Below are 26,664 nucleotides of genomic sequence, written 5' to 3'. Positions count from 1 at the left end.
CACCGTACTCCCCCGCTCTCTCGCCAGCTGACTTCCGCTCTTCAAGCATCTCAACAGCTTTCTGCAGGCAGAATTCTCCCACAACCAGTGGGAGGCAGAAAATGCTTTCCAGGAGCTCACTGAGTCCTGAAGCACGGAGTTTACACTGCAGGAATAAGCACTTAGTTTTTGTTGGCAAAAATGTGTTGATTGTAATGGTTCCTATATAATAAAGATGCTTTTGAACCTAGGTATAATGATTTATAATGATTTAAGGTCTTCCCTGTAGCTCAAAGGGTTAAGAGGTCTCCTGCAATGCAGGAGACCACGGTTCGATTCCTGGATCAGGAAGATCCTCTGGAGAAGGGAATGGCAATCCACTCCAGTATTCTTGCCTGGAAAATCCCATGGACAGAAGAGACTGGCGGGGTCCATGGGGTCGCAAAGAGTTGGACACGACTGAGCGACTACTACTACGACTACCATAATGATTTAAAATTCATGGTCTGAAACCACGGTTACTCTCGTACCAGCGTAATAAAAGCGCAGTGCTCATCACTGTAAGAGGCTCCCGATTGGTATACTCAGCCTTTGTCTTTCTTCCATAACTCACAGACCAGTTTTGATCTAAAAAAATACAAGATTGGAAGTATCCTAACAGGGAACAAGGAACTTCCTCTTTAACCTGGCATCTAGCTAATAGTTCCCAAAACTGCGCTTCCAAATTTCCACTAAAATGTGTCTAATTGCCCAGGAAAAGGTAAAAAGCTAGGACTGAGAGGACTTCTCGTGGAAACGGCAGGAATCCCACACCAGTGACCCTGACAGACCTGGCCCTGCTGGCGGCAGATGAACGCCTGCTGCTCACGGCTGACAGAGAGAAGGCAGGAGCCATGTCTGTGGTGCTTTTCCACCTGGAATCCCACACTCGTTCAGTAATGTTCAGTGCAGACCTCAACAACCAGAAAATGGGAGGAATGGGGGAAAGCAAGGCTTGCAGAACTCTCTAACTTGTAAAGTCAAGAGAAATGTTTTTACTTCTGGTTTTATTAATTTGAGAAATTTAAGTGAAGAATGCTTTTAGAAATGTGTGATTCTAGGCCTTTGGAAGATTTTCCCACAAAAGTTCACCTAATTCCTGGATAAACTAAAACAAATATACTTTTTAATCAACTGCAGGGCTTCCAAACATGTAAGGCAAATCCTTAGATAATTTTGTTACAAATAAACATTTTAGGGAACTATAGGTTGGCACCATTTTTATAAGAAACTTGTAAAGCAAAAACCTGTAAAAAATGTATGTGCTTGTAGGTACATGTCCATAAGTGTTTAATATATGTGTATATATATGTTTATATATGAATGATATATATATGTTTTTATGTATAAATGTATGTTTATGTGAAGTGCTTTTATATTATTGGGAAAAGGACATAAATATCAGACCACTTATGGCAGTGCCTCTAGAGGTGAGCTTAGAGGGATGAATTTGGGCCCTAACATGGGTAGTTAGTGTTTGAAGAGTGGTTTCTGTAAAGTGCAGTAGGCAAGTGAAGCACCCCAACGTACATGGGTGTGTGTCCTGCATTCATCTCTAGAAAAGCTAGGCAAGAATACTGGAGTGGAGAAGGAAATGGCAACCCACTCCAGTATTCTTGCCTGGAGAATCCCAGGGATGGGGGAGCCTGGTGGGAGAAAAAAATCTATGTCTGCAAAATAAGGGTTCTTCATATGTTTCCTGTTAGATTTTATTGTCAAGACATTCGAGCGTACGACATTTTATTTGGCGATATAACACGGCCTGCTCAAGCAGAAGACCTGTATGAAGTTCTGGATTCCTTTACTGAGAAGTATGAAAGCGAAGGACAACGAGTCAACGCCAGAAGAGCCGCCCGGGAGCAGAAGAAGGCTTCGGTGGTGCTGGGTTTCTCTATTTTTCTTAGTAGCTGCAGAGAATTTCTTCATATAGACTATTCTGTCTTTGATATTGGCTTCCCGGGTGGCTCAGTCCATAATCTGCCTGCAATGTGGTGGGCCTGGGTTCCATCTTGACCCAGGGAAGACCCCCTGGAGGAGGGCATGGCTACCCCTCCAGTATTCTCGCCTGGACATTTCCTTGGACGGAGGAGCCTGGTGGGCCACAGTCCATTGGGTCACAAAGAGTCAGATGGGACTGAGCGACTAACACACACATCCTTCGTATCCGATTCTAAACACCCTATGAAACCTCCCTTGTAATTTCATTTGCATACAGTTCTTGTGGAAAATGTCATAAAACCTTGACAATCATCTATACAAATTTCAGGAAGAAATGCAGTTTTCTTTGATTGCCTTTCTGCGAGGATAGACCTTTATAATACTAATTAATAATACTAATAACCGCTGCCGGCCTGGTGCCTTGATGCGCGGAGAGCCTCCTGCGCTGGGTTCATAGCTCCGCTCGGCTCATCACTGTCTCCTGCTGCGCAGTTGCGGGGCTGGGAGGAGGGATGCTTCCGGCTGCAGAAGCGCGGCCCCTGCGGTCACCCGCCTGTTGTCCAGTTCAACCAGGGGTGGCCGGGAGCAGCGTGTGTGCTCTGCTAATGTGTGCAGGGGCTAGCGTTCGCATGTACATGCACTGGCGGGGGCGGTACATATGCTCCTAAGTAAAAACAGTTTTAAAATCATGTGCATTTTTCCTGCTCTTCCCAGGCTAAATTGCCTCCAAAACCATCGTCAAGACCAGAGCAATCATCTGCACAAGTACAGCTGAGTTCTGGCTCTCAAAGTAAGTGTTTTTGTTGCAATTCAAATACAGTTATAATTAAGTAATTATGAAATATTATTAAGAAATCAAAAGTTATAGCTTTAGAGTCCAATAGAAGAACTGATGCATATTAAAGAAAAAAAAAAAACCAAATGCTTGGCCTCTTCTAAACACATGAGGCTAATTGTCATTCCTGTCATTTGTGAAAATGTTTATTCTCATTCAGAAAATGCTTTTTCCAGTGACAGAGATTTACCTTTAAAGTTTTTCTCTCTCCTCTTCTTCTTTTTTTTTTTTTTGCATCTCTTCCAAACACTGTTATTCTGCTGATTTGAAATGGAAACAATAAACCTGTTTTTCTCTTATACACATAGATTTATATTTCTGAATATTGATTTTACCATACATTCTTGGAAGCTCAGGGTTTCACAAAATAGAAACCTATTTTCTAGGGTTACTAAATAGCTCAGGGTTGTAAAATAGAATAAATTCATAAAGCATCAGGTTTTTGGCCTTTACTCCTCTTTCCATTACTCATTTTTATGACAGTCACTTTTGGAATTCTGGTTTTCATGTGCAGAGGCTTCCAGTAAATAGCAATGTAGTAAAGTAGGCAGTGTTCCATACAATGATTAACTATTATGCAAGTGGCATTGTGCTATGGCTTTTAAGAGCACAGTGATGAAGCTAACTTATCTCCTGCCTTTAAAGAACTTTCCCTCTAGGAGCAGAGAGATGACATGTGGAAAAGTAACTGCAATTACAGGAAGATGTACCACGAACCCCCGAATAATGCAAGGGTCTGAGGCACCAACCCCTCTTGCCAAAGTCAAAAATATATATATATATATATAACTTTTGACTCCCCCAAAACTTTACTAATAGCCCACAGCTGCCTGGAAGCCTTACTGATAACATAAACAGTTGATTAACACATATTTTATAAATCATATATGTTACCTACTGTATTCCTATACAAAGTAAACTAGAAAAAATATTAAGAAAAGTATAAGGAAATGAAAATATATTGATGATATTGTACTGTATTTATTTATACCAGAAGTTTACATCATCTGTTTACAAGATGAATTGTCTGTCAGTACCCATGTCAATATTGTCTTATGTGACACAAAACACTGTGAATGTTATATGTAATACTAACATAAAAAATTAATAGGAAAAAGAAATTTGCATTTACAGATATAATGATTCATGCATTGATAAAAGTAAGCAGCAATATGATTGCTTTATGGTAGCTTAGCTTATATACTGATGAATGAAGAACTGTAAAGTTTTTTGGCATACAGTATTACAGCCATATTCATAATAAATATTAGAAACATTGATACATTTTTTTAAAACCACTTACATGTGATGAAGACTGATAGTTTCTACAAGAAGAGAGAGAGAGGCATGCTATGCAGTAATGTAATTCTTTGAAAGCCAAGTTACTCAACAGTGAGAAAACTAGCACGTCGTTAATTTTGTATCATATGTGGCTCATCTTGGCCTGTGTGAGGGTTGCCTTTCCGCTTCTTCACGAGCCTTGCACACACTGTGCTATGTGGTGAACACTTAGGCGATGTTGGTGATGGCAGAGACCTCTCACAGTTATTAGATTTTCACAGGGGGACATGCGCATACACAGCAGATAAGTTTGTTAACTGAATGACATGATGATTATTTACTATTCATTAAGTGGAGGTGGATCATCACAGAGGTCGTCTTCCTCCTCATCTTCATGCTGAGCAGGCTGAGGAGAAGGAAGGGGAAGAGGATGGGGTGGTCCTGCTGCCCCAGGGGTGGCAGAAGTGGAGCGGGGCGGGGTGGGGGGAAGAGAGGCAAGAGAGGCAGGCACCCTCGATGTCCCTTTACGGAAACACATCATAATTTCTGTCTGACTTTTTTGCTTTTTCATTTCTCTAAGAATGTGTGTACAGGGTCCCAGTCCTCCTTCCACTGTTTGCTTTTATCATACAAGATCCATGTTGAAAAAGAAGTTTAAAAGCAGTCTTGAATAAGCAGGGGCTGCCCGGTAGCTCAAGCATTAAGGAATCTGCCTGGCAATGCAGGAGATGTGAGAGACTCAGGTTTGACCCCTGGGTCGGGAAGATCACCTGGAGAAGGGCGTGGCAAGTCACCCCAGTATTGTCGCCTGGAGAATCCCATGGGCAGAGGAGCCTGGCGGGCTGCAGTCCTTGGGGTCACAGAGAGTCGGACACGACTGAGGGACTGCTGCTTTCACTCTCACTTGAGTAAGCAGAGCCCTCCACCAGACTGTCTGGTGTCAGTTTGTCTGGCACTGCTCCTGCATCTTTTTCCTCATTGTCTGGCACTGATTCAAGAGCTCTCATCTGCATCAAGTCATCTTTTGCTAATTCCTCTGATGTGGTGTCCATTAGCTCTTGAAAGTCTCCAAGACCCATGTCTTGAGACCCTTCACAGCCACCCTTCCCCCACCTATTTTGCTGTATTCGCAATCTATTTCCTGATTTCCTTGATTGGCTCTATTGTAAATTCTCTGAAGTCATGTATGACATCTGGAACAGTTTTCTCCAGCAGGAATTTATTGTTTCAGGCGTGATGGCTTTCATGGCTTTTTCTATAAGAAATGGCATCTTCAGTGGTGTAATCTTCCAGACTCGCATACTGTTCTCGCTCTAGGCATTCTCTTCCACAGCATCAGCAGTTCTTTGTGTAGAGTACCTTTAAAAGTCCTGATGATATAGAGGTTTGAGATGTTGTGTTTGAGGCCAGCAACACCCCTTGGTGGTCTACTCATGGAGCTGAACTTGTGGGGTTCTTGGGTGGCCAGGGGCATTGTCCAATATCAAAAGAACTTTAAAAGGCAGTCCCTTAGTGGCACAGTGCTTCCTGATGTCAGGGACCAAAAAAAGAAAAAGAGTTGTCATGATCCAGGCCTTCTTTTTGCACAGCCAAAGGTTGTCAGCTTGTGTTTATCTGTTCCCCTTCTAGGCTGGGGGTTAGCAGTTCTATAGAGGAGGGCAGACCTGGTCATGAACTCCAGTGCCTGTGCTCGGAAGAGTAGAGCTTGTCTGTCCCTTCCTGCCTTAAATCCTGGTGCTCACTTCTCTTCCTTACTAATAAATGCCCTTGGTTGCAGTTTTCCCAGAATAGGGTAGTTTCATCTGCATTAGAAACTTGTTCAGGCAAATATTCTTTCTTGTCAATGATTTTCTTAATGACGTCTGGGATGTGGCTATTGCCTCTTGGTCAGCAGAAGCTGCTTCTCCTGTTATCTTGATGTTACTTAAGCCCAACTTCTTACTAAAATTATCAAAGCAAACTTGGCTGGCATTTAGTTCTCCAGTTTTGGATCCTTCACCTTCTTTCTGCTTTAAGTTGTCATATGATGACTTTGCTTTTTCTCACGTCTTATTAGAGTCTATTGCACCCGCGTAACAGCTGCGTTTGCAAGATAAGATAAAAGGGGTTTCACAGAAGGTGCAGCGCTTCCGCGCCTGTTGGTGTAGCTGCAGCAACAACTTCATGGATTTCCTTTTCTCTCTTAGAAGCGGTTCTTGCCCTGAATTTACTTCTGTCGGAGTGGCGGGCGGGTGCAGTTGCAGGCCTGTTTCTACACGTCAGGCAGTTCGGCTTTTGCTTGTAATGACTTTTCTCTGTTTCCTGGGAGCACTTCCGGGAGCACTAGTGGTACTTTTTATGGGTCCCTTGGTGTTAATCAAGGTTTATAGTGTCGTTTTAAACACAACGAAAAATACACCAGAACCATGAAAGAGAGCTTATCATAGTGATACACAATTGACTGCAGAGACAGCTCGTCACATGGAGACGATTAAGGTCAGCATCTTTGGCAGTTACTTGCAACACTCGTCACCTCAGCACAGCAACAGGGGGGTGGCTACACAAGTATTCCAGGGTATAGTATGTGTACTCGTGTATGTACAATAAGTACGTTCATTTATATGGTTATGACTAAGTACTGCAGCTTCACATCTGTTTACATTTCTCTCCACTGCAAATGGAGAGTGTGAGTGTGCATGTACATCAGTTTTGATAAATTTTAGCTCCTAGTAAAAGATTTGTGTGTATCCTACAGTGGCAAATGGTGAAACAGAATAGTATCTCTATAAATTCCATGCATTCATGACACACCTAGCTTTTCCTTATTTCTTTTGATATTTCTAGGCTGTGTGTTTCATCTGAGTTTTTTCAGACAAATTTTCCAGTGTTATCAGGAAAAATCCACTTGTAAGTGAACCCACACAGTGCAACCCATGCTATTCAACCGTCAGCAGCATATGATAAGCTCTGGGCAAAGGACTCTAAGTGCCAAAGTGCTGCCAAGGCCATAAAGCCGGTCCTGCCCTCCCCCTCCGTGTTTTGTATCCATGTGCCCAGTTTTCATGCCCAGGTGAGAAATGAGCATGAAACCCGACTCATGGTGCTCATACTGATTCCTGGCTATGCCTTTAGCTTGTCTAAATTTACCTCATCGAGGCAGAGCCTCAGGAACTAGACCTATTTTTCTTTATAGTGTGTATGTGTATGTGTGTGTGTGTGTGCTCAGTCACTCAGTCGTGTCTGACTCTTTGCGACCCCATGGACTGTAGCCCTCCATGCTCCCCTGTCCGTGGGGTTTCCCAGGCAAGAATACTGGAGTGGGTTGCCATTCCCTCCTCCAGGGGATCTTCCCAACCCAGGGGTCAAACCTGTGTCTCCTGCGTCTCCTACGTTGACAGGCGTGTTCTTTGCCGCTGAGCCCCACCCCACGCCCTAAACACACACACAACTTGCTGTGTATCCTGTTCTCTTGGGATGCTGCTTTCTTCCTCCAAAGGGATGGTCAATTTTTATTTATGTTCTGGTGATTGATTTGCTTACACTCTTATTTTCTGTAGCAAGATGTGAGCATTGAATCTATTTTTAATTTAGATAGGAGTGATTACATAAAATCTGACCTATATGTGAATACTTCAAAATACAGAGTGTTTCTAAAATTTCCTCACTGAGGGAGTAGGTATCTGTATCATACCCACATAAACATCCTGCTGGTCTTCAATACCAGTTACTTGTCAGTGTAGATTAAAAAGCTGCTTGCCTCATCTCAAGAAGCTCCTCTCAGCCAACAATGGAGCGATCTTGGAGGGTGTTTCTCTTGCGTGCTCTTCCCGAGCGGGCATTTTAACATCGAGCCTCATTGGCCACGGGTCCCCCGCTGCACCAGCCCTGTTCTGTCTGTTTGCCGCAGTGACCTCTGTCTTTGGAAGCTTCCTGTCCCGGCAGGGGCTGCTCTCGCTGGTTTCACAGTGTGCTTGCCAGCTCAGCTGCTTGCCTGGGCACGTTCCTGCAGACGCAGCTCTATTCACCATCCACTCTTCTCCTCCCTTTACTTTTTCAGCTTTAGTATTTGTTGCCGGATTCCTGTTTTTTTTCACATGCCTGTCGTCTTTTCTCATGTAGCATATCATGCCTGGTTGCGAACACCTGGTTTTGATTCAATAAAACCAAAGTTTAAAATTTGTATCTGTTCTTAACCTTTCATTTTAAATATGACTTATTCCTAAGTGCTTTATTAAAAACCAGAATCTTAATTTTTAATTTCTTATATATCCTCACATATATAATTTTATTTAAGTGTATATGTGATTCATAAATACAGTTTTTGAAAGCATTTTTTTCTTTTTCTTTTAGGAGTCCTTGCCTTTTTCCCATTTCTCCTCTGTCCTAATTACACGTCACTCTCTTCCATACTCACACCAGCAAACCATGGGAACAGTAGGAATAATACTTTTCCCGTGTTTCTATAGTTCCTCCGTATTTTCTCCGTGTCGTCCACACACAAGCATGTGTACGAACGTGTGGACACACAGGCCCAGTGTTTTGTGGTCATCTCACAACAATGCTGCTACAGTTTCGTGCTTTCCTACCGCTTGTTTGTTCGTGGGATTTATTTGGTCCTTTTGCTCAGCAACATCTCACGGAAATCCCTGAATCAACTGTGTTCTTGCAATTATTGGATACTTACTCCTCAGTTCATTTAATTCCTTGTAGTGGCTATTCAGTATTCCATCATGTAGATGGACATTTTTATTCAGCCACTCTCCTACTGATAGATATTAACTTTCAGCTTTTATTCCATGCGAAGCAGTGTCACAGTTAATTTCTTAAGCTGTCTACATAGTGGAAAAAATTTTAAGATAATTTCCAGGAACAAACATGGTAGGTGAAAGGATGTATTTGTAAATTTGTAAGAGATTTGGTAGATTGACTTTTAAAGTTTTTACTACTGCAGTCCTGTCAGCCATTACCCACGACCTACACTCCCACCATGCGCACGCCTATCAGAGACCTACACTCCCTACTGTGCACACTCCTATCAGACCCTTACACTCCCTACTGTGCACATGCCTATCAGACACCTACACTCCCTACTGTGTATACCCCACTCAGATACCTACAGGCCCTACTGTGTACACCCCACTCAGATACCTACAGGCCCTACTGTGTACATCCCACTCAGATACCTACAGGCCCTACTGTGTCACCCCATCAGACACCTACACTCCCTACTGGGTCACCCCATCAGGCACCTACACTCCCTACTGTGTACACTCCTATCAGACCCCTACACTCCCTACTGTGTACACCCCAATCAAACATCTACAGGCCCTACTGTGTACACCCCATCAGACACCTACATGCCCTACTGTGTATACCCCTATCAAACATCTACACGCCGTACTGTGTATACCCCTATCCGACACCTGCACTCCCTACTGTGCACACTCCTATCACACACCTACCGTCCCTACTGTGTACACCTCATCAGGCACCTACACTCCCTACTGTGCACACTCTACCGCAACACGCCTCACAGTCATCCCTCGTCACTGGTAGTGTTGGAGTGTCCTGAAGTGTTTACTAGTCTGACAGTGGGTTAGATTTCCTTGTTAAGTGACTGTGTTTGTCCCTATTCGTGATTTAAACACTTTTTTCATCTTATTGCTGGTGTTTGGAATTTAGTCTTATCTTAAAAGTCTCTATTTAATTGGTTAATTTTTTTCTCTTGGAATACTTATTGCGTTTTCAACTTGTATGAGTGTTTTGTATATTAAGGGGTTTCTCATTTGGATGACAGTTTATTTCTCTAGAGGTATTGTTTGTTGATCTCAGTTTTCATGTGGTTCATAATCTATATGAAATATAAAAGTTGATATATAAACTTTCATATGTCAATGTTTTAACATTTATGTAAAGGTATCTGTCACTTATTTCTTACAGATTTTGTACGTTGGAGTTGTTGTTACTCAGTCGCTAAGCCATGTCAGCTCTTTGCAGCCCCATGGACTGCAGCGCGCCGGGCTCTGTACCCTCCATATCTCCTGTAGTTTGCTCAAGTTCATGTCCATTGAGTCAGTGATGCTATCTAACCATCTCATCCTCTGTCATGCCCTGCTCCTTTTGCCTCCAGTCATTCCCAGCCTCAGGGTCTTTTCCAGTGAGTCAGCCCTTCAACTTCAGCATCAGTCCTTCCAATGAGTATTCAGGGTTGACTTCCTTTAGGATTGACCAGTTTGATCTCCTTGCTGTCCAAGGACCCTCAAGGTCTTTTCCGGCACCACAGTTTGAAAGCATCAGTGTTTTAGCGTGGTTAGGGTCTTCTCTCCTGTACATTGCCTTCATAGTGTCCTAGGTTTTCTTGAAGTATTTCATTCTTGCAGTTACTAGATACTTACTCCTCAGTTAATTAAGAGCATTTTACCAGTACTCCTGTCAAGTACCAATATGCAGTTCTGGTTAAAGTAATGTTATGTACTTATATGAACTCTATGATTTTTTAATATTAATTACAGTAACATTATATATATAGACAAATAAATTTGGCATTTGTATGATAATCTTCCTATTTTACTCTTTCCATTTGTAGAGATATTATGTCTTTCCTAAGATTTCATGGTTTCTGTGCCTTTCTTGTTAAATTTATTTCTAAGTACTTTGTAATTTTGTTTTGCTGTGTTGAGTGCAAGACGCTTTCCCATTTATTTTCAGAGTGCTTCTTTTAATAGTTGAGAAAGCCTTAATTTGCACATCTTTTGTCTTATATATGGTCACCTACCCAAAATCTCTTACTTCTCATCAGTTTTTTAAAATAGATTCTCTGATATTTGTTCCCTCTTCCCCACCTTGCCAATGCTTATTTCTGTATTTTTGTATTCATAAACTTCTTAGGCCAGAGGCCTTCACACTGATGCACCTCTGTCCTTAAGGGGTACACAGAGATGAGGAAAGCATGTGCTTACTCACTCAGTAGTGTCCAACTCTGTGACCCCGTGGACTGTAGCCCACCAGGCTCCTCTGTCCATGGAATTCTCCTGGCAAGAATACTGGAGTGGGTTGCCATGCCCTTCTCCAGGGTATCTTCCTGACCCAGGGGTCGAACTTGGGTCTCCTGCATTGCAGACAGATTCTTTACCAACAGAGCCACCAGGGAAGCCCTAAGGGCACACAGAGATTGAGAAAGCGCTTCTGGGCACAGGTAATTTAAGGTACAGTTTACAGATGGCTGGCTTCCACTCGTGTTCTTTGTTGAGAACATGATGTACATGTTGCCCTCTTTGTCTTCTATTCTTTCACAGTAGTTTTTTTCACACTTGAATAAGAAAAGCAAACTCCAGACTATCTTATTAATACTACTACAACATTGTCCCCAAAATGTAAGGACAGTGATACAATTTGAAATATGAAAGTTGATATTAGTGTAGTTGGTAAGTCTGATGAACAGTAAATAATTTTGTAAATTAGATGAATTACATTTTTTGTCGCTTTCAACAAAGCTGAATGGAGACCTAATGGACTGTTATCTGAATTTATAATAAGAATAGTAATTAATATTATTATTATATATTAGTTATTTATAAAATCACATAGCTATCATCAAAATAAAAATTATAGTAGTAATAGTTTATTAATTAATAAGTGATATTTTATTATTGCTGTTGTTTTGATGATAGATCTCTATTATGAGAATTTTTTTACCTCTATCTAAGAAGGGAAATAAAAAATTCTGTCACATTCTTACAAAATATCTTTCTTGCCCTCTCTAGTTTTTCTAAAAACCATCTTTATTAGCATTGATATCTTTAAAAAAGAACAGTGAGATACAATTTTATGTTGAAGCTATGTCATTCCATGAATAATAGTTATCCTCGGCATATGACCTAAATTCAGGTATGACCTAAATAAAATCCCTTACGATATACAGTGAAAGTGACAAATAGATCAAGGAATTAGATCTGATAGACAGAGTGCCTGAAGAACTATGGACGGAGGTTTGTGACATTGTAGAGGAGGTGATGATCAAAACCATCTTCAAGAAAAACGAAGGCAAAGTGATTGTCTGAGGAGGTCTTACAAGTGGCTGAGAAAAGAAGAGAAGTAAAGGGCAAAGGAGAAAAAGAAAGATATACCCATCTGAATACAGAGTTCCAAAGAATAGTGAGGAGAGAAAAGAAAACCTTCCTCAGTGATCAAAGCAAAGAAATAGAGGAAAACAATAGAATGTGAAAGACCAGAGATCTCTTCAAGAAAATTAGAGGTACCAAGGGAACATTTCATGCAAAGATGGGCTCAATAAAGGACAAATGGTATGGACCGAACAAAAGCGGAAGGTATTAAGAAGAGGTGTCAAGAATACACATAAGAAGTATACAAAAAACATCTTAATGACCCAGATAACCCCAGTGGTGTGATCACTCACCTAGAACCAGACATCCTGGAGTTCAAAGTCAAGTGGGCCTTAAGAAGCATCACTATGAACAAAGCTAGTGGAGGTGATGGAATTCCAGCTGAGCTATTTCAAATCCTGAAAGATGATGCTGTGAAAGTGCTGCACTCAATATGCCAGCAAATTTGGAACACTCAGCAGTGGCCACAGGACTGGAAAAGGTCAGTTTTCATTCCAATCCCAAAGAAAGGCAATGCCAAAGAATGCTCAAACTACCGCACAATTGCACTCATCTCACACGCTAGTAAAGTAATGCTCAAAATTCTCCAAGCTAGGCTGCAGTAGTATGTGAACTGAGAACTTCCAGATGTTCAAGCTGGATTTATAAAAGGTAGAGGAACCAGAGATCAAATTGCCAACATCCGTTGGGTCACAGGAAAAGCAAGAGAGTTCCAGGAAAATGTCTACTTCTGCTTCATTGACTGTGCTAAAGCCTTTGACTGTGTGGATCACAACAAACTTTGGAAAATCCTTCAAGAGATGGGAATACCAGACCGCCTTACCTGTCTCCTGAAAAATCCATATGCAAGTCAAGAAGCAATAGTTACAACCGGACTTGGAACAATGGACTGGTTCCAAATGGGATAGGAGTATGTCAGGGCTGTATATTGTCACCCTATTTATTTAACCTATGGACAGAGTACATCATGTGAAATGCCAGACTGGATGAAGCACAAACTGGAATCATGATTTCCAGGAGAAATATCAATATCAACCTCAGATATGCAGATGACACCAACCATAGGGCAGAAATCAAAGAGGAACTAAAGAGCCTCTTGATGAAAGTGAAAGAGGAGAGTGAAAAAGCTGGATTAGAACTCAGTATTCAGAAAACTAAGATCATGACATCCAGTCGCATCACATCATGGCAAATGGATGGGGAAACAATGGAAACAGTGAGGGATTTTATTTTCTTGGGCTCCAGAATCACTGCAGATGGTGACTGCAGCCATGAAACTAAAAGATGCTTGCTCCTTGGAAGAAAAGCTATGAGCAACCTAGATAGTGTATTAAAAAGTAGAGACATTACTTTGCCAACAAAGGTTCATATAGTCAAAGCTAGGTTTTTTCCCAGTAGTCTTGTATGGATGTGATAGTTGGACCATACAAAAAGCTGAGCACCAAAGAATTGATACTTTTGAACTGTGGTGTTGGAGAAGACTCTTGAGAGTCCCTTGGACTGCAAGGAGATCAAACCAGTTGACCCTAAAGGAAATCAGTCCTGAATATTCATTGGAAAGACTGGTGCTGAAGCTGAAACTCCAGTACTTTGGCCACCTGATGCGAAGAACTGACTCATTAGAAAAGACCCTGATGCTGTGAAAGATTGAAGAAGGCAGGAGGAGAAGGGGAGGACAAGGATGAGATGATTGGATAGTATCACTGTTTTGATGCACATGAGTTTGAGTAAGCCTGCTGCTGCTGCTGCTGCTAAGTCACTTTAGTCGTGTCCGACTCTGTGCGACCCCATAGACGGCAGCCCACCAGGCTCCCCCATCCCTGGGACTCTCCAGGCAAGAATACTGAAGTGGGTTGCCATTTCCTTCTCCAATGCGTGAAGCTGCTGCAATCCATGGGGTCACAAAGAATCGGTCACGACTGAGCAACTTAAGTGAACTGAATGGTGTATATGAACCAATTTTTAAAAGTCTAGTCCACCTGTTGAAATACATTTCAAGTAACACTTTAATGTTTAGTAAATTAATGAATTTATAATATTTTTAAGGTTTTGATCAATGTGTGCTTATAATGATCATGATAACTCGATCTATAAGAAATTATTAAATATATGATTGTGTTATGTAAAATAAAATTTTTAAAATAAAATTTATGTATAAATTCTTGTTGTAGAAATTTGCATAAGTTCAGTTCAGTTCAGTCGCTCAGTCGTTTCTGACTCTTTGCGACCCCATAGACTGCAGCACACCAGGCCTCCCTGTCCATCACCAACTACCCGAGTTTACTCAAACTCATGTCCATTGAGTCGGTGATGCCATCCAGCCGTCTCATCCTCTGTTGTCCCCTTCTCCTCACACCTTCAATCTTTCCCTGGATCAGGGTCTTTTCAAATGAGTCAGCTCTTTGCATCAGGTGGCCAAAGTATTGGAGTTTCAGCTTCAACATCAGTCCTTCAAATGAATATTCAGGACTGATTTCCTTTAGGATGGACTGGTTGGATCTCCTTGCAGTCCAAGGGACTCTCAAGAGTCTTCTCCAACGCCACAGTTAAAAGTACAATATAATACACTGGTCAAAAATCTTTGGAACAAATGAAATGAAAATATGATTTAAAGATTAAAAATAATAAATAAATAAAGATTAAAAATGAACAGTATATAATTTCTGACTATTAAAAACATTTTGTTGATTTTCTTTATGAATGGTGATGGGTTCAGATCACTATCATATTTAGATCCTTGTATCCAAAAAGGGAGTGATATGAATTTTAAGTAATTGACATTAAAATATGCTAAAAATACATCCTTAATCTTACATTTAACAATTTTAGGTATCAGTTTAAAAATATACATATAAATACTTCTTTAAAAACTAGATGTTAAACAAGCAAGACTGAAAACCACTGGCTTGGTGATTGCAAATTTTATTATTCTGGTAGTTTTGGAAGAAGATGTATGTGTTCTCTGTGAGCGTGTGATCGCGATGCCGTGAGTTGTAGTTTCTGCACACGTGGTCATAGGTATTAGACATTCACTGTCTGCCTTGCGTTTGGTCTGCTTTCTGTGTATATTCAGATATTCCTTTTGATTGAAAGAGGATAAAATAATTATATTTTGATCAATTTGAGTGATTTAAAATATCTGCTTATCAAGAACAGTATTTGGCATTCTTGGGTATCTTATATGTGCGTGAAGTCACTCAGTCGTGTCAGACTCTTTGCGACCCCATGGACTGTAGACTACCAGGGTCCTCTGTTCATGGGGATTTTCCAGACAAGAATACTGGAGTGGGTTGCTATTTCCTTCACCAGGGGATCTTCCCAACCCAGGGATCAAACCTGGGTCTCCAGCGTTGTGGGCAGACGCTTTACCATCTGAGCCACCAGAGAAGCCCTGGTTATCTTATATACTATATACTAATAAATTTTCTAAATGTTCCTCTCTTATGTATCTATTTACTTTTTGCAGGTAGCAGAAACGAATATAATCTGTATCCTGAACTTTCCAGCTATCGTGAGAGAGTTGGTAAGTAAAAATATGTCTGTTTTAAAAAGATTTGTAACCATCTTATAATCACAAACCTTCTAACTAATCTGGCAGGTTGTGAAAATATCAGTACCTCTTATTTCATTTATAGGATATTCACGTTACTTTGAGAAGCACTTCATTTAAAACATACTCTGCACAATTGGACTGATCAAACTTGATGAGGTCAGCAGATAGACTGGACCCACTTGGGAAAGGGCCACTGGGCCCTGAGGGGTTAGGGGCCTTGACTACAGCGGAGTAGAAGTGGCGTTGGCAGTGTGACTCTGGGGATTAGCGTGTCTTTTCTCAGATCCCTCTAAAGTCTGCACTTGTAGTCTAAGTGCCTGATAAATATTAGAAATATCTCTTAAAAAGCAATGAGGGAAGATAAGAAACAAAACCCTACGTGGGATCTGGGGACAGAGGCTCAGACTTCACACCCGTACTTTTATTCTCTGGCTGTGTGTTCCACACACTTTACTTCCCATGGTTGGTCGGTTGGTTGGGTTTTGCTTTTATATTTGAGGGTAGCACAAGCTAAGTGTTTCAAACAGTAGGTAATAAGTTAATATTAATTTATTTTAGTACTTTCTCAAAATATAAGGGATTTTAAAAAAGAAAATGCAAGGAAAGATTTAAAGTCTATTTTAAAAATAAAGCTTACTTTACATTGCTGTGTGAAACCAGTTAAACTCTTACTAAGGACTTCCTTATGCCAGTCTATCAGCCTTGCAGAGAAAAGTCCCAGCCCTGTGACTCCTTGGTCCTGAGGCTTGAGTTGAAAACCCGTCTGAGCAGGACTCCTGGCTGCCTGGGCTGGCTCTCCTGGGCCTGCCCACGCTGCGTGGGCACAGCGATGGTTCTCCAGGTGGTGTGTGCTTTTGCTTCGAACCTTTGGAAGCTCCTGCTACCAAGTCTTCTGGCCTCACGGTAAAACAGGGGATGGGCATCCATAGCCCTGTTTACTGAGGTTTTCATACCTGGCGGTCCAAACCTCCTTGGTCAGCATCCATCACCGCCCCCTGTCCACCCTCTGACTGGCAGGGGCCCTCTGGGCCTGGTGCACAGCTCTCTGCCATGGGGCTGTCCTGAGCTGTGTGTGCCTGAGGACTAGGCCCACTCGATGCCAGTAATGCCCCCTCCCTGAGTGTGACAACCACGGATGCCCTTCATCTTTTGACTTTGCTGTTTGAGAATTGCGGGTCTCATGACCTCTCCTGGTGGCCCCATCCAGCTCACTCACACTCCTGTAGAGAGATCGCGGTCACCAAGGGTTGTGGATACCACCCATATCCTGGGGCATGTGGGTGCCGGGATCGAGTCAGCTGCCCGGCTCATCACGGCGCCACGTCTAGTGCGTCTTGGAGGAGACCTTCCAGGGTCTGAGATTGTTCCGAGTCATGTCTGGGGCCAGATGTGTCGATGTCATATGGGTCACATTATGCAGGCTCCACTGAGAAGTGGCATCCTGTGGACGCAGACTTGCTAATTATGAGCTCAGAGCAGCTGCCAGTCACCAAAGCTGACTGTAATCTGTTTCCTGTTAAGTGTGGCCCTGATTTGGGAGAGAAAAATAACTTCTATTTGAATAAACTTGAATATTTGGATACAAAATAGTCAATTGCTTCAAAGATCCTCCAGATTGTTTTGAAGTGTAGGAATGTAGGTCTTGAAGGCGCGTGTCCTCAGCAGGGAAGGCGCCTGTGTGTGGACACTGGCTGTTTGGGTGGCCCTGTGGGCCTTACTTCCCTGCGCTCCAGGGACCCTCTTGGCTGGCCTCTTCTAATGGATTACGTTGTGGACATTAAACTTCTCCTATGGAAGCCGTCCCTACTATTTACAGTAAAGCGGAACTGTAAGTCATTTTGAGCTCGTTGAAGAGAAAGCCAGCAGGGGGACCTGGCACCAAGTGCACATGGACTGGTCCCTGCTGGGGGCGCCTGCTCTCACCCAGGCCAGCTCTGTCCTTTGTTTCCCGTGGATGAACTTTCCCAACAAGCCCTCAACTCAAGACCCTTCTGCACCCTCCTAAAATAGAGGGATTGCCTGACTGGTGAGTGGGTGAGGAATTGGCACACCTCTGTCTGCCTGTCCTGCCCACACCCTTCACCAGCTCTGCCAGCAGCGGCCCCTCCCTCTCTGCTTCACCTCTGTGCAGAGTGGATGCCAGGAGGGACGCAGAGCGCCAGCCTCCTCCCACCCAGCAGCGCCGCCTTGTCCTCTGTTGGCTCAGAACCCCTGCTTGGCCCTGAGACCCGTTTTTCCTGTTACTGTTTTATCTTCATCTTATTTGGAAACTGCAATTCAGAGGCAGTTAGACAACCTCCAGCGGGGGGAGGGGCAAAGATTGAATCTGGTCTGCAATCCCTTCTGTCTTTTCTTAAGGTCATAATATCTTTCTTCCTCTAATTATTCGTTATAAAATATATTTCTAAAACTGCTAAGAACAAATTCAGGGATCATCAGCAACAGATATTCCTATTATTTGTACAGTCTGGATAACTCAGTGACTCAGGAAGATAGTTTGCCTAACTAAACTACAGGGAGGGAACACAGCCCCACCCATCAGCCAGAAATTGGATTAAAGATTTACTGAGCTTGGCCTCCCCGAGCATAGCAAGACCCAGTTTTCCCCACAGCCAGTCCCTCCCATCAGGACACTTCCACAAGTCTCTTAGAGGGCAGACAGACTGAAAACCACAGTCACAGAAAACTACCCAAACTGAGCACATGGACCACAGCCTGGTCTAACTCATTGAAACTGTGAGCCATGCTGTGTGGGGCCACCCAAGAGGGACAGGTCATGGTGGAGAGTTCTGACAAAATGTGGTCCACTGGAGAAGGGAATGGCAAACACTTCAATATTCTTGCCTTGAGAACCCCATGAACAGTATGAAAAGACAAAAAGATAGGACACTGAAAGATGAACTCCCCAGGTCAGTAGGTGCCCAATATGCTGCTGGAGAAGAGTGGAGAACTAGCTCCAGAAGGAATGAGGAGGCTGAGCCAAAGTGAAGACAGTGCCCTGTTGTGGGTGTGACTGGTGGTGAAAGTAAAGTCCGATGCTGTAAAAACAGTAGTGCACAGGAACCTGGAACGCTAGGTCCATGAATCAGGGTGAATTGGAAGCAAACAGATGACAAGAGTGAACATGGACGTTCCAGGAATCAGTGAACTGAAATGGACTGGAATGGGCGAATTTAACTCAGATGACCATTATATCTACTACTGTGGGCAAGAATCCCTTAGAAGAAAAGGAATAGCCACCATAGTCAACAAAAGAGTCTGAAATGCAGTACTTGGGGGCCATCTCAAAAGCAACAGAATGATCTTGGTTCATTTCCAAGGCAAAGCATTGAGTATCATAGTAATCGAAGTCTATGCCCCAGCCACTAATGCTGAAGAAGCTGAACAGTCCTATGAAGACCTAAAGACCTAGAACTAACAAAAAAAAAAAAAAAAAGTCCTTTTCTTTATAGGGGACTGGAAAGCAAAAGTAATACCTGGAGTAACAGGTAGGTTTGGTCTTAGAGTACAAAATGAAAGGCAAAGGCTAACAGAGTTTTGCCAAGAGAACACACTGGTCATAGCAAACACCCTCTTCCAACAACACAAGAGATGACTCTATACATGGACATCACCAGATGGTCAATACCAAAATCAGATTGATTATATTCTTTGCAGCCAAAAATGGAGAAGCTCTATACAGTCAGCAAAAACAAGACCAGGAGCTGACTGGGGCTCAGATCATGAACTGCTTATTGCAAAATTCAGACTTAAATTGAAGAAAGTGGGGAAAACCACTAGACCATTTGAGTATGACCTAAATCAAACCCCTTTTAATGATAAGTGGAAGTGACAAATAGATTCAAGGGATTAGATCTGATAGAGTGCCTGAAGAACTATGGATAGAGGTTCACGACATTGTACAGGAAGCGGTGATCAAAAACATTCCCAAGAAAATGAAAGGCAAATGGATGTCTGAGGAGACCTTACAAATAGCTGAGGAAAGAAGAGAAGCAAAAGGCAAAGGAGAAAAGGAAAGATATACCTATTTGAATGCAGAGTTCCAAAGAATAACAAGGAGAGATAAGAAAGCCTTCCTCAGTGGTCAGTGCAAAGAAATAGAGGAAAACAATAGAACTGTAAAGACTATAGATCTCTTCAAGAAAATTAGAAATACCAAGGGAACATTTCACGCAAAGATGGGCTCAATAAAGGACAAATGGTATGGACCCAGCAGAAGCAGAAGGTATTACAAAAGGTGGCAAGAATACACAGAAGTGAAGTGAAGTGAAGTGGAGTTGCTCAGCTGTGTCCGACTCTTTGCGACCCCATGGACTGTAGCCTACTGGGCTCCTCTGTCCATGGGATTTTCCAGGCAAGAGTACTGGAGTGGGTTTCTATTTCCTTCTCCAGGGGAACTTCCCGACCCAGGGATCGAACCCGGGTCTCCCGCATTGTAGGAAGACGCTTTACCATCTGAGCCACAAGGGAAGCACGGAATACACAGAAGAACTATACAAAAAACAAACATCTTAATGACCCAGATAACCACGATGGTTTGATCACTCACCTAGAGCCAGACATTCTGGAATGTAAAGTCAAGTGGGCCTTAGGAAGCATCACTATGAACAAAGCTAGTGGAGGTGGTAGAATTCCTGTTGAGCTATTCAAATCCTAAAAGGTGATGCTGGTAAAGTGCTGCACTCAATGTGCCAGCAAATTTGTAAAATTCAGCAGTGGCCACAGGACTGGAAAAGGTCAGTTTTCATTTCAAACCCAAAGAAAGGCAATGCCAAAGAATGTTCAGACTACCACACACTTGCAAAGTAATGCTCAAAATTCTCCAAGCAAGGCTTCAACAGTACGTGAACCGAGAACTTCCAAATGTTCTGGATTTAGAAAAGGCAGAGGAACCAGAGATCAATTTGCCAACATCTGTTAGGTAATGGGAAAAGCAAGAGAGTTCCAGGAAAATATCTACTTCTGCTTCATTGCCTACACCAAAGCCTTTGACTGTGTGGATCACAACAAACTGTGGAAAATCTTTCAAGAGATGGGAATACCAGACCACCTTACCTGCTTCCTGTGAAATCTGTATGCAGGTCAAGAAGCAACAGTTAGAACTGGACATGGAACAATGGACTGGTTCCAAACTGGGAAAGGAGTATGTCTAGGCTGTATATTGTCACCCTGCTTATTTAACTTATATGCAGAGTTCATCATGCGAAATGCTGGGCTGGATGAAGCACAAGCTGGAATCAAGATTGCAGGGGGAAAAAAAAAAAAAAAGATTGCAGGGAGAAATATCAGTAACCTCAGATACGCAGATACCACTCTGATGGCAGAAAGCAAAGAGGAACTGAAGAGCCTCTTGATGAAGTTGAAAGAGGAGAGTGAAAAAGCTGGCTTAAAACTCAACATTCAGGAACCTAAGATCATGGCATACTATAAAGCAATTATCCTTCCATTGAAAATACAATAATTTTTTAAGAAGGTAAAATGTACTGATGAATCCAAGTTCAATCTATTGAATGCAATTTAAGACTCCTATGGTTGCTGAAGACCCTGTGGCTTAATCTCAGTAGTGATTAAGATTGCCTGGATACAGGTTTACGAGATTCAAATCTCACCCCCTGGGCAGATCACTTAACATTTGCAGGTCTCGGGTTCATATTCTGGGGAGTGGGGTGAGAGCTCCCTCCCTGGAAGTGAGGAGCAAGTGTGATCATCACAGTGCCTGGCTCAAGGGCCCGCAGCGGCTTCACTTACCCACATGGAACGCCACCTGCTATCATGGTGTTCACCATCCCGTGCATCCCGAATTGTGTAAGTAGTGCTACAGGTGTGTGCACGTACTGCAGCTAAGGTGGCTGTAGCTTCCAGAACATTCCCTCATATTCGCAGGCACCCTTTTTACTTGCCTCTGTTATCCACAATGTTTGGGAGACAAGAAGGGGGAGGAGGAGTTAGTGAGGGCTTTCGTTAATTACGTGTGGTATGTTGAGACTGAGCTTTATGTATGGAAGTCGTGGATATGGTTATTGATACAATCATCTTCAGAGTGACTTTTTCTTGGACATCAGCTTGCTCTCTCTCTCCGACCGCAGTGAGGCTGTCACGAGGGCTCTCCGCGCGTCCCCTCGGTGCAGCGCCAGAGCCAGTTTTCATAGAGCCCAGTGACGACCATTCGTATACGTTCACAGTCATGTGACTGCTTTGATTTTATCCAGACTGTATCAAAACTTTATTCTTTCATGACACACTTTTATTTCTTTAAAGTAATAAGTTAAAAGTAAATACAGTATAAAATATAAAAATACATAGACCTTCTCTGCTTTATAGAAAACTATACCAGCAATATCACTAATATAATTATGTTAAGTATTATTAAAGTTATTTCTTTAGGAGAATTCAAGTACATGGTACATGCTTTATTAAAAGAACTGTAGCACCATCTTGTGTGAGATACAAATTCAGTGCTTCAGTAAATGTAATTTTATTAGAGTGTTGACTATTTTCATTTCTTACTAATAGGTCAAGGTCACTTTATTTTTTATGATTATAGTATTATAGATTCAAGCAAGTAACTAGATTTAGAATTTGGTTATATACGCTTTCAGTATATCTGTACTAAGATGCGTTTAACAAGCATTTAACTGCCTAATTTGTGCACAAAATTATATGAAACATGGAAACACCAGATTCCATGTGCTGAGTACACAGTAAATATCTGGTTCTAAATCTCTTACAATTTGATACAATTTATAATGTTAATGTCTTTTGCTCATGTTACCCACTCAGTCCTCAAGGTATTTTTTCTGAATACTTGTTGAAGTTCTGGTCACACATATGTAGGCATGCTTCTTGATGTGCTAATTTGAATTTCATCTCCCTTTTGAAAGAAAGGATCAAGTATAGAAATAAAAACAGCCATAAAAGCCTAGAGGGAAGTAAGTGTCTACTGATGAAACAGCACATGCGTCTGAGCTTAATCCACGTTATCAGTGACCACAGAGCATGGTTCTTAAATTGAGTCTTGTATAAAATATCAGCTTTTACCTAATAGTGTAATTCATTGAAACTACCATGACTATTCTATTAAAATAGGGAAAACGTAATAATATTATCTTATAGACTGGACAAAATTTAAGCAGTTATAACCACAGATATTTGCCAAACACATATTTAAGTATATAATAATGTACAGTTTGACTTGTGTATTTTAGGAAATGTTATTACCAAATATTTGCTGTTTACGAAGAAAAACATAAGGTTAACCATGTGACGAAAAGTCACGCAGACCGTGTGCTCTGGGCTCTGCTGGCCTCCCACACTAGAACCTCAAGCCCCGAGTTGCTGATTTATCTCTTCCCTACACATGCTTCCTGTCTTTCTCATAAAAATGTGAATAAATATTTTTTTCTTGTTTTAGGCAATTCAAACCAACCCATAGAAGTGACAGCACTATATTCTTTTGAAGGACAACAGCCAGGAGATTTGAATTTTCAAGCTGGAGACAGAATCACAGTTATATCAAAAACAGATTCACATTTCGATTGGTGGGAAGGAAAGCTTCGAGGCCGGACTGGCATTTTTCCAGCCAACTATGTTACTATGAATTAAAGTTTATATTATTTTGTTCTTTGAGAATTACAAAAAAATTAGTTCTACACTGGAGGGAATTACTATTCAGTTAAATAATGTTTAGTATAAATGTAAAGACACCACCTCTGTTTATTCCATAAACTTTTATCCAGTATGTAAAAGATTTTGGTTATATAAATATATATGTGTGTGTGTGTGTGGTTAGCTTACATATCTTTACTTTCCATTGATTTTTTATCACATATACTATTTAATAGTTAATATCACATTTTTCTTGTGTTCATTTTCAAACATACACTAAACCTTTGGTTTGGCTGTGTGTATGGTGACTTGATTGTATCTTAAGAATCTAAGGATTAGGGTATGAATACCACTTCATATATTTGCAAAATGACTAGAAAAGAATAAATCAGCTTAAATAGTATATTAAGTAATACTTGGAGTTGGAGATATTGACTAGAATAGTAATCCCTAAAAATTATCTCTGTATCATCAAAAATTATATATGTATGAAACATTATAAAGAATTTCAAAGAAATTCAACTATGCATTAAAAAAGATGACATCTGTTAGCTTTACTTCTTTGGTGACGCTCATTCATATGTAGCAGTAGAATAAAGTTATGTTGATATGGTTCCTTTGTCTCTAAATAAATGTTTTTAAAATGCTAAGTTACTGTCTTGATTTTGTTTTTCATATTTTCTTTTTTTAACCAGAGGTTTGTGGTTGGTCTGGAGGTTAAAATCAACCTCCATGACTGTTTTGCTAGCTTCTTTTTTTTTTTTTTCCAGCTTTCTTAACATGTAATTTCTTTGCAGTGATTGCTGAGGAAGGCTTTCTTATCTCTCCTTGCTATTCTTTGGAACTCTGCATTCAGATGCTTATATCTTTCCTTTTCTCCTTTGCTTTTCGCTTCTCTTCTTTTCACAGCTATTTGTAAGGCCTCCTCATACAGCCATTTTGCTTTTTTGCATTTCTTTTCCATGGGGATGGTCTTGATCCCTGTCTCCTGTACAATGTCATGACCCTCCATCCATAGTTCATCAGGCACTCTGTCTATCAGATCTAGTCCCTTAAATCTATTTCTCACTTCCACTGTATAATCATAAGGGATTTGATTTAGGTCATACCTGAATGGTCTAGTGGTTTTCCCTAATTTCTTCAATTTAAGTCTGAATTTGGCAATAAGGAGTTCATGATCTAAGCCCCAGTCAGCTCCCGGTCTTGTTTTTGCTGACTATATAGAGCTTCTCCATATTTGGCTGCAAAGAATATAGTCAATCTGATTTTGGTGTTGACCATCTGGTGATGTCCATATGTAGAGTCTTCTCTTGTGTTGTTGGAAGAGGGTGTTTGCTATGACCAATGCGTTCTCTTGGCAGAACTCTATTAGCCTTTGCCCTGCTTCATTCCGTACTCCAAGGCCAAATTTGCCTGTTACCCTGGGTGCTTCTTGACTTCCTACTTTTGCATTCCAGTCCCCTATAATGAAAAAGACATCTTTTTTGGGTGTTAGTTCTAAAAGGTCTTGTAGGTCTTCATAGAACCATTCAACTTCAGCTTCTTCAGCGTTACTGGTTGGGGCATAGGCTTGGATTACGGTGAGATTGAATGGTTTGCCTTGGAAACGAACAGAGATCATTCTGTCAGTATTGAGACTGCATCCAAGTACTGCATTTCAGACTCTTTTGTTGACCCTGATGGCTACTCCATTTCTTCTAAGGGATTCCTGCCCACAGTAGTAGATATAATGGTCATCTGAGTTAAATTCACCCATTCCAGTCCATTTTAGTTCGCTGGTTCCTAGAATGTCAACATTCACTCTTGCTATCTCTTGTTTGACCACTTCCAATTTGCCTTGATTCATGGACCTGACATTCCAGGTTCCTATGCAATATTGCTCTTTACAGCATCGGACCTTGCTTCTATCACCAGTCACATCCACAACTGGGTATTCTTTATGCTTTGGCTCCATCCCTTCATTCTTTGTGGAGTTATTTCTCCACCGATCTCCAGTAGCATATTGGGCACCTACTGACCCGGGGAGTTCCTCTTTCAGTATCCTGTCATTTTGCCTTTTCATACTGTTCATGGGGTTCTCAAGGCAAGAATTCTGCAAAGAAGTAGAGGAAAACAACAGAATGGAAAAGACTGGAGATCTCTTCAAGAAAATTAGAGATACCAAGGGAACGTTTAATGCAAAGATGCGCACAATAAAGGACAGAAATGGTATGGACCTAACAGAAGCAGAAGATATTAAGAAGAGGTGGCAAGAATACACAGAAGAACTATACAAAAAAGATCTTCATGACCCAGATAATCATGATGGTGTGATCACTCACCTAGAGCCAGACATCCTGGAGCGTGAAGTCAAGTGGGCCTTAGAAAGCATCACTACGAACAAAGCTAGTGGAGGTGATGGAATTCCAGTTGAGCTATTTCAAATCCTGGAGAAGGATGCTGTGAAAGTGCTGCACTCAATATGCCAGCAAATTTGGAAAACTCAGCAGTGGCCACAGCACTGGAAAAGGTCAGTTTTCATTCCAATCCCAAAGAAAGGCAATGCCGAAGAATGCTCAAACTACCGAACAATTGCACTCATCTCACGCGCTAGTAAAGTAATGCTCAAAATTCTCCAAGCTAGGCTTCAGCAATACGTGAACCGTGAACTTCCAGATGTTCAAGCTGGTTTTAGAAAAGGCAAAGGAACCAGAGATCAAATTGCCAACTTCTGCTGGATCATGGAAAAAGCAAGAGAGTTCCAGAAAAGCATCTATTTCTGCTTTATTGACTATGCCAAAGCCTTTGACTGTGTGGATCACAATAAACTGTGGAAAATTCTTCAAGAGATGGGAATACCAGACCACCTGACCTGCCTCTTGAGAAATCTATATTCAGGTCAGGAAGCAACAGTTAGAACTGGACATGGAACAACAGACAGGTTCCAGATAGGAAAAAGAGTACGTCAAGGCTGTATATTGTCAGCCTGCTTATTTAACTTATATGGAGAGTACACCATGAGAAACGCTGGGCTGGAAGAAGCACAAGCTGGAGTCAAGACTGCCAGGAGAAATATCAATAACCTCAGATATGCAGATGACACCACCCTTATGGCAGAAAGTGAAGAGGAACTAAAAAGCCTGTTGATTAAAGTGAAAGAGGAGAGTGAAAAAGTTGGCTTAAAGCTCAACATTCAGAAAACGAAGATCATGGCATCTGGTCCAATCACTTCACGGGAAATAGATGGGGATGCAGTGGAAACAGTGTCAGACTTTATTTTTGGGGGCTCCAAAATCACTGTAGATGGTGATTGCAGCCATGAAATTAAAAGACACTTACTCCTTGGAAGCAAA

General features: G+C 41.6%; 1 protein-coding gene across 2 annotated transcripts in view; it reads left to right on the top strand.

Annotated features, from left to right (window-relative positions):
• SH3YL1 (SH3 and SYLF domain containing 1) overlaps window positions 1-23,982 on the top strand; it is a 61,703-nt gene extending 37,721 nt beyond the window's left edge. Inside the window, exons 7-10 of one of the 2 annotated variants that reach the window (XM_070374956.1) lie at window positions 1,725-1,896; window positions 2,671-2,746; window positions 15,641-15,697; window positions 23,139-23,982. In XM_070374956.1, the coding sequence (XP_070231057.1) occupies window positions 1,725-1,896; window positions 2,671-2,746; window positions 15,641-15,697; window positions 23,139-23,329 (496 nt within the window). In that variant the 3' untranslated portion in view covers window positions 23,330-23,982. The remainder of the gene's footprint in view (window positions 1-1,724; window positions 1,897-2,670; window positions 2,747-15,640; window positions 15,698-23,138) is intronic. The other variant, XM_005886713.2, reaches the window with a different exon arrangement.
• The last annotated feature ends 2,682 nt before the right edge of the window (window positions 23,983-26,664 follow it).

The sequence above is a fragment of the Bos mutus genome, chromosome 8 (genome assembly GCF_027580195.1).
Source record: "Bos mutus isolate GX-2022 chromosome 8, NWIPB_WYAK_1.1, whole genome shotgun sequence".
Taxonomy (NCBI): Eukaryota; Metazoa; Chordata; class Mammalia; order Artiodactyla; family Bovidae; genus Bos; species Bos mutus.
The sequence above is the reverse complement of the archived record's forward strand: the minus strand, read 5'-3'. Positions and strand labels throughout refer to the sequence as shown.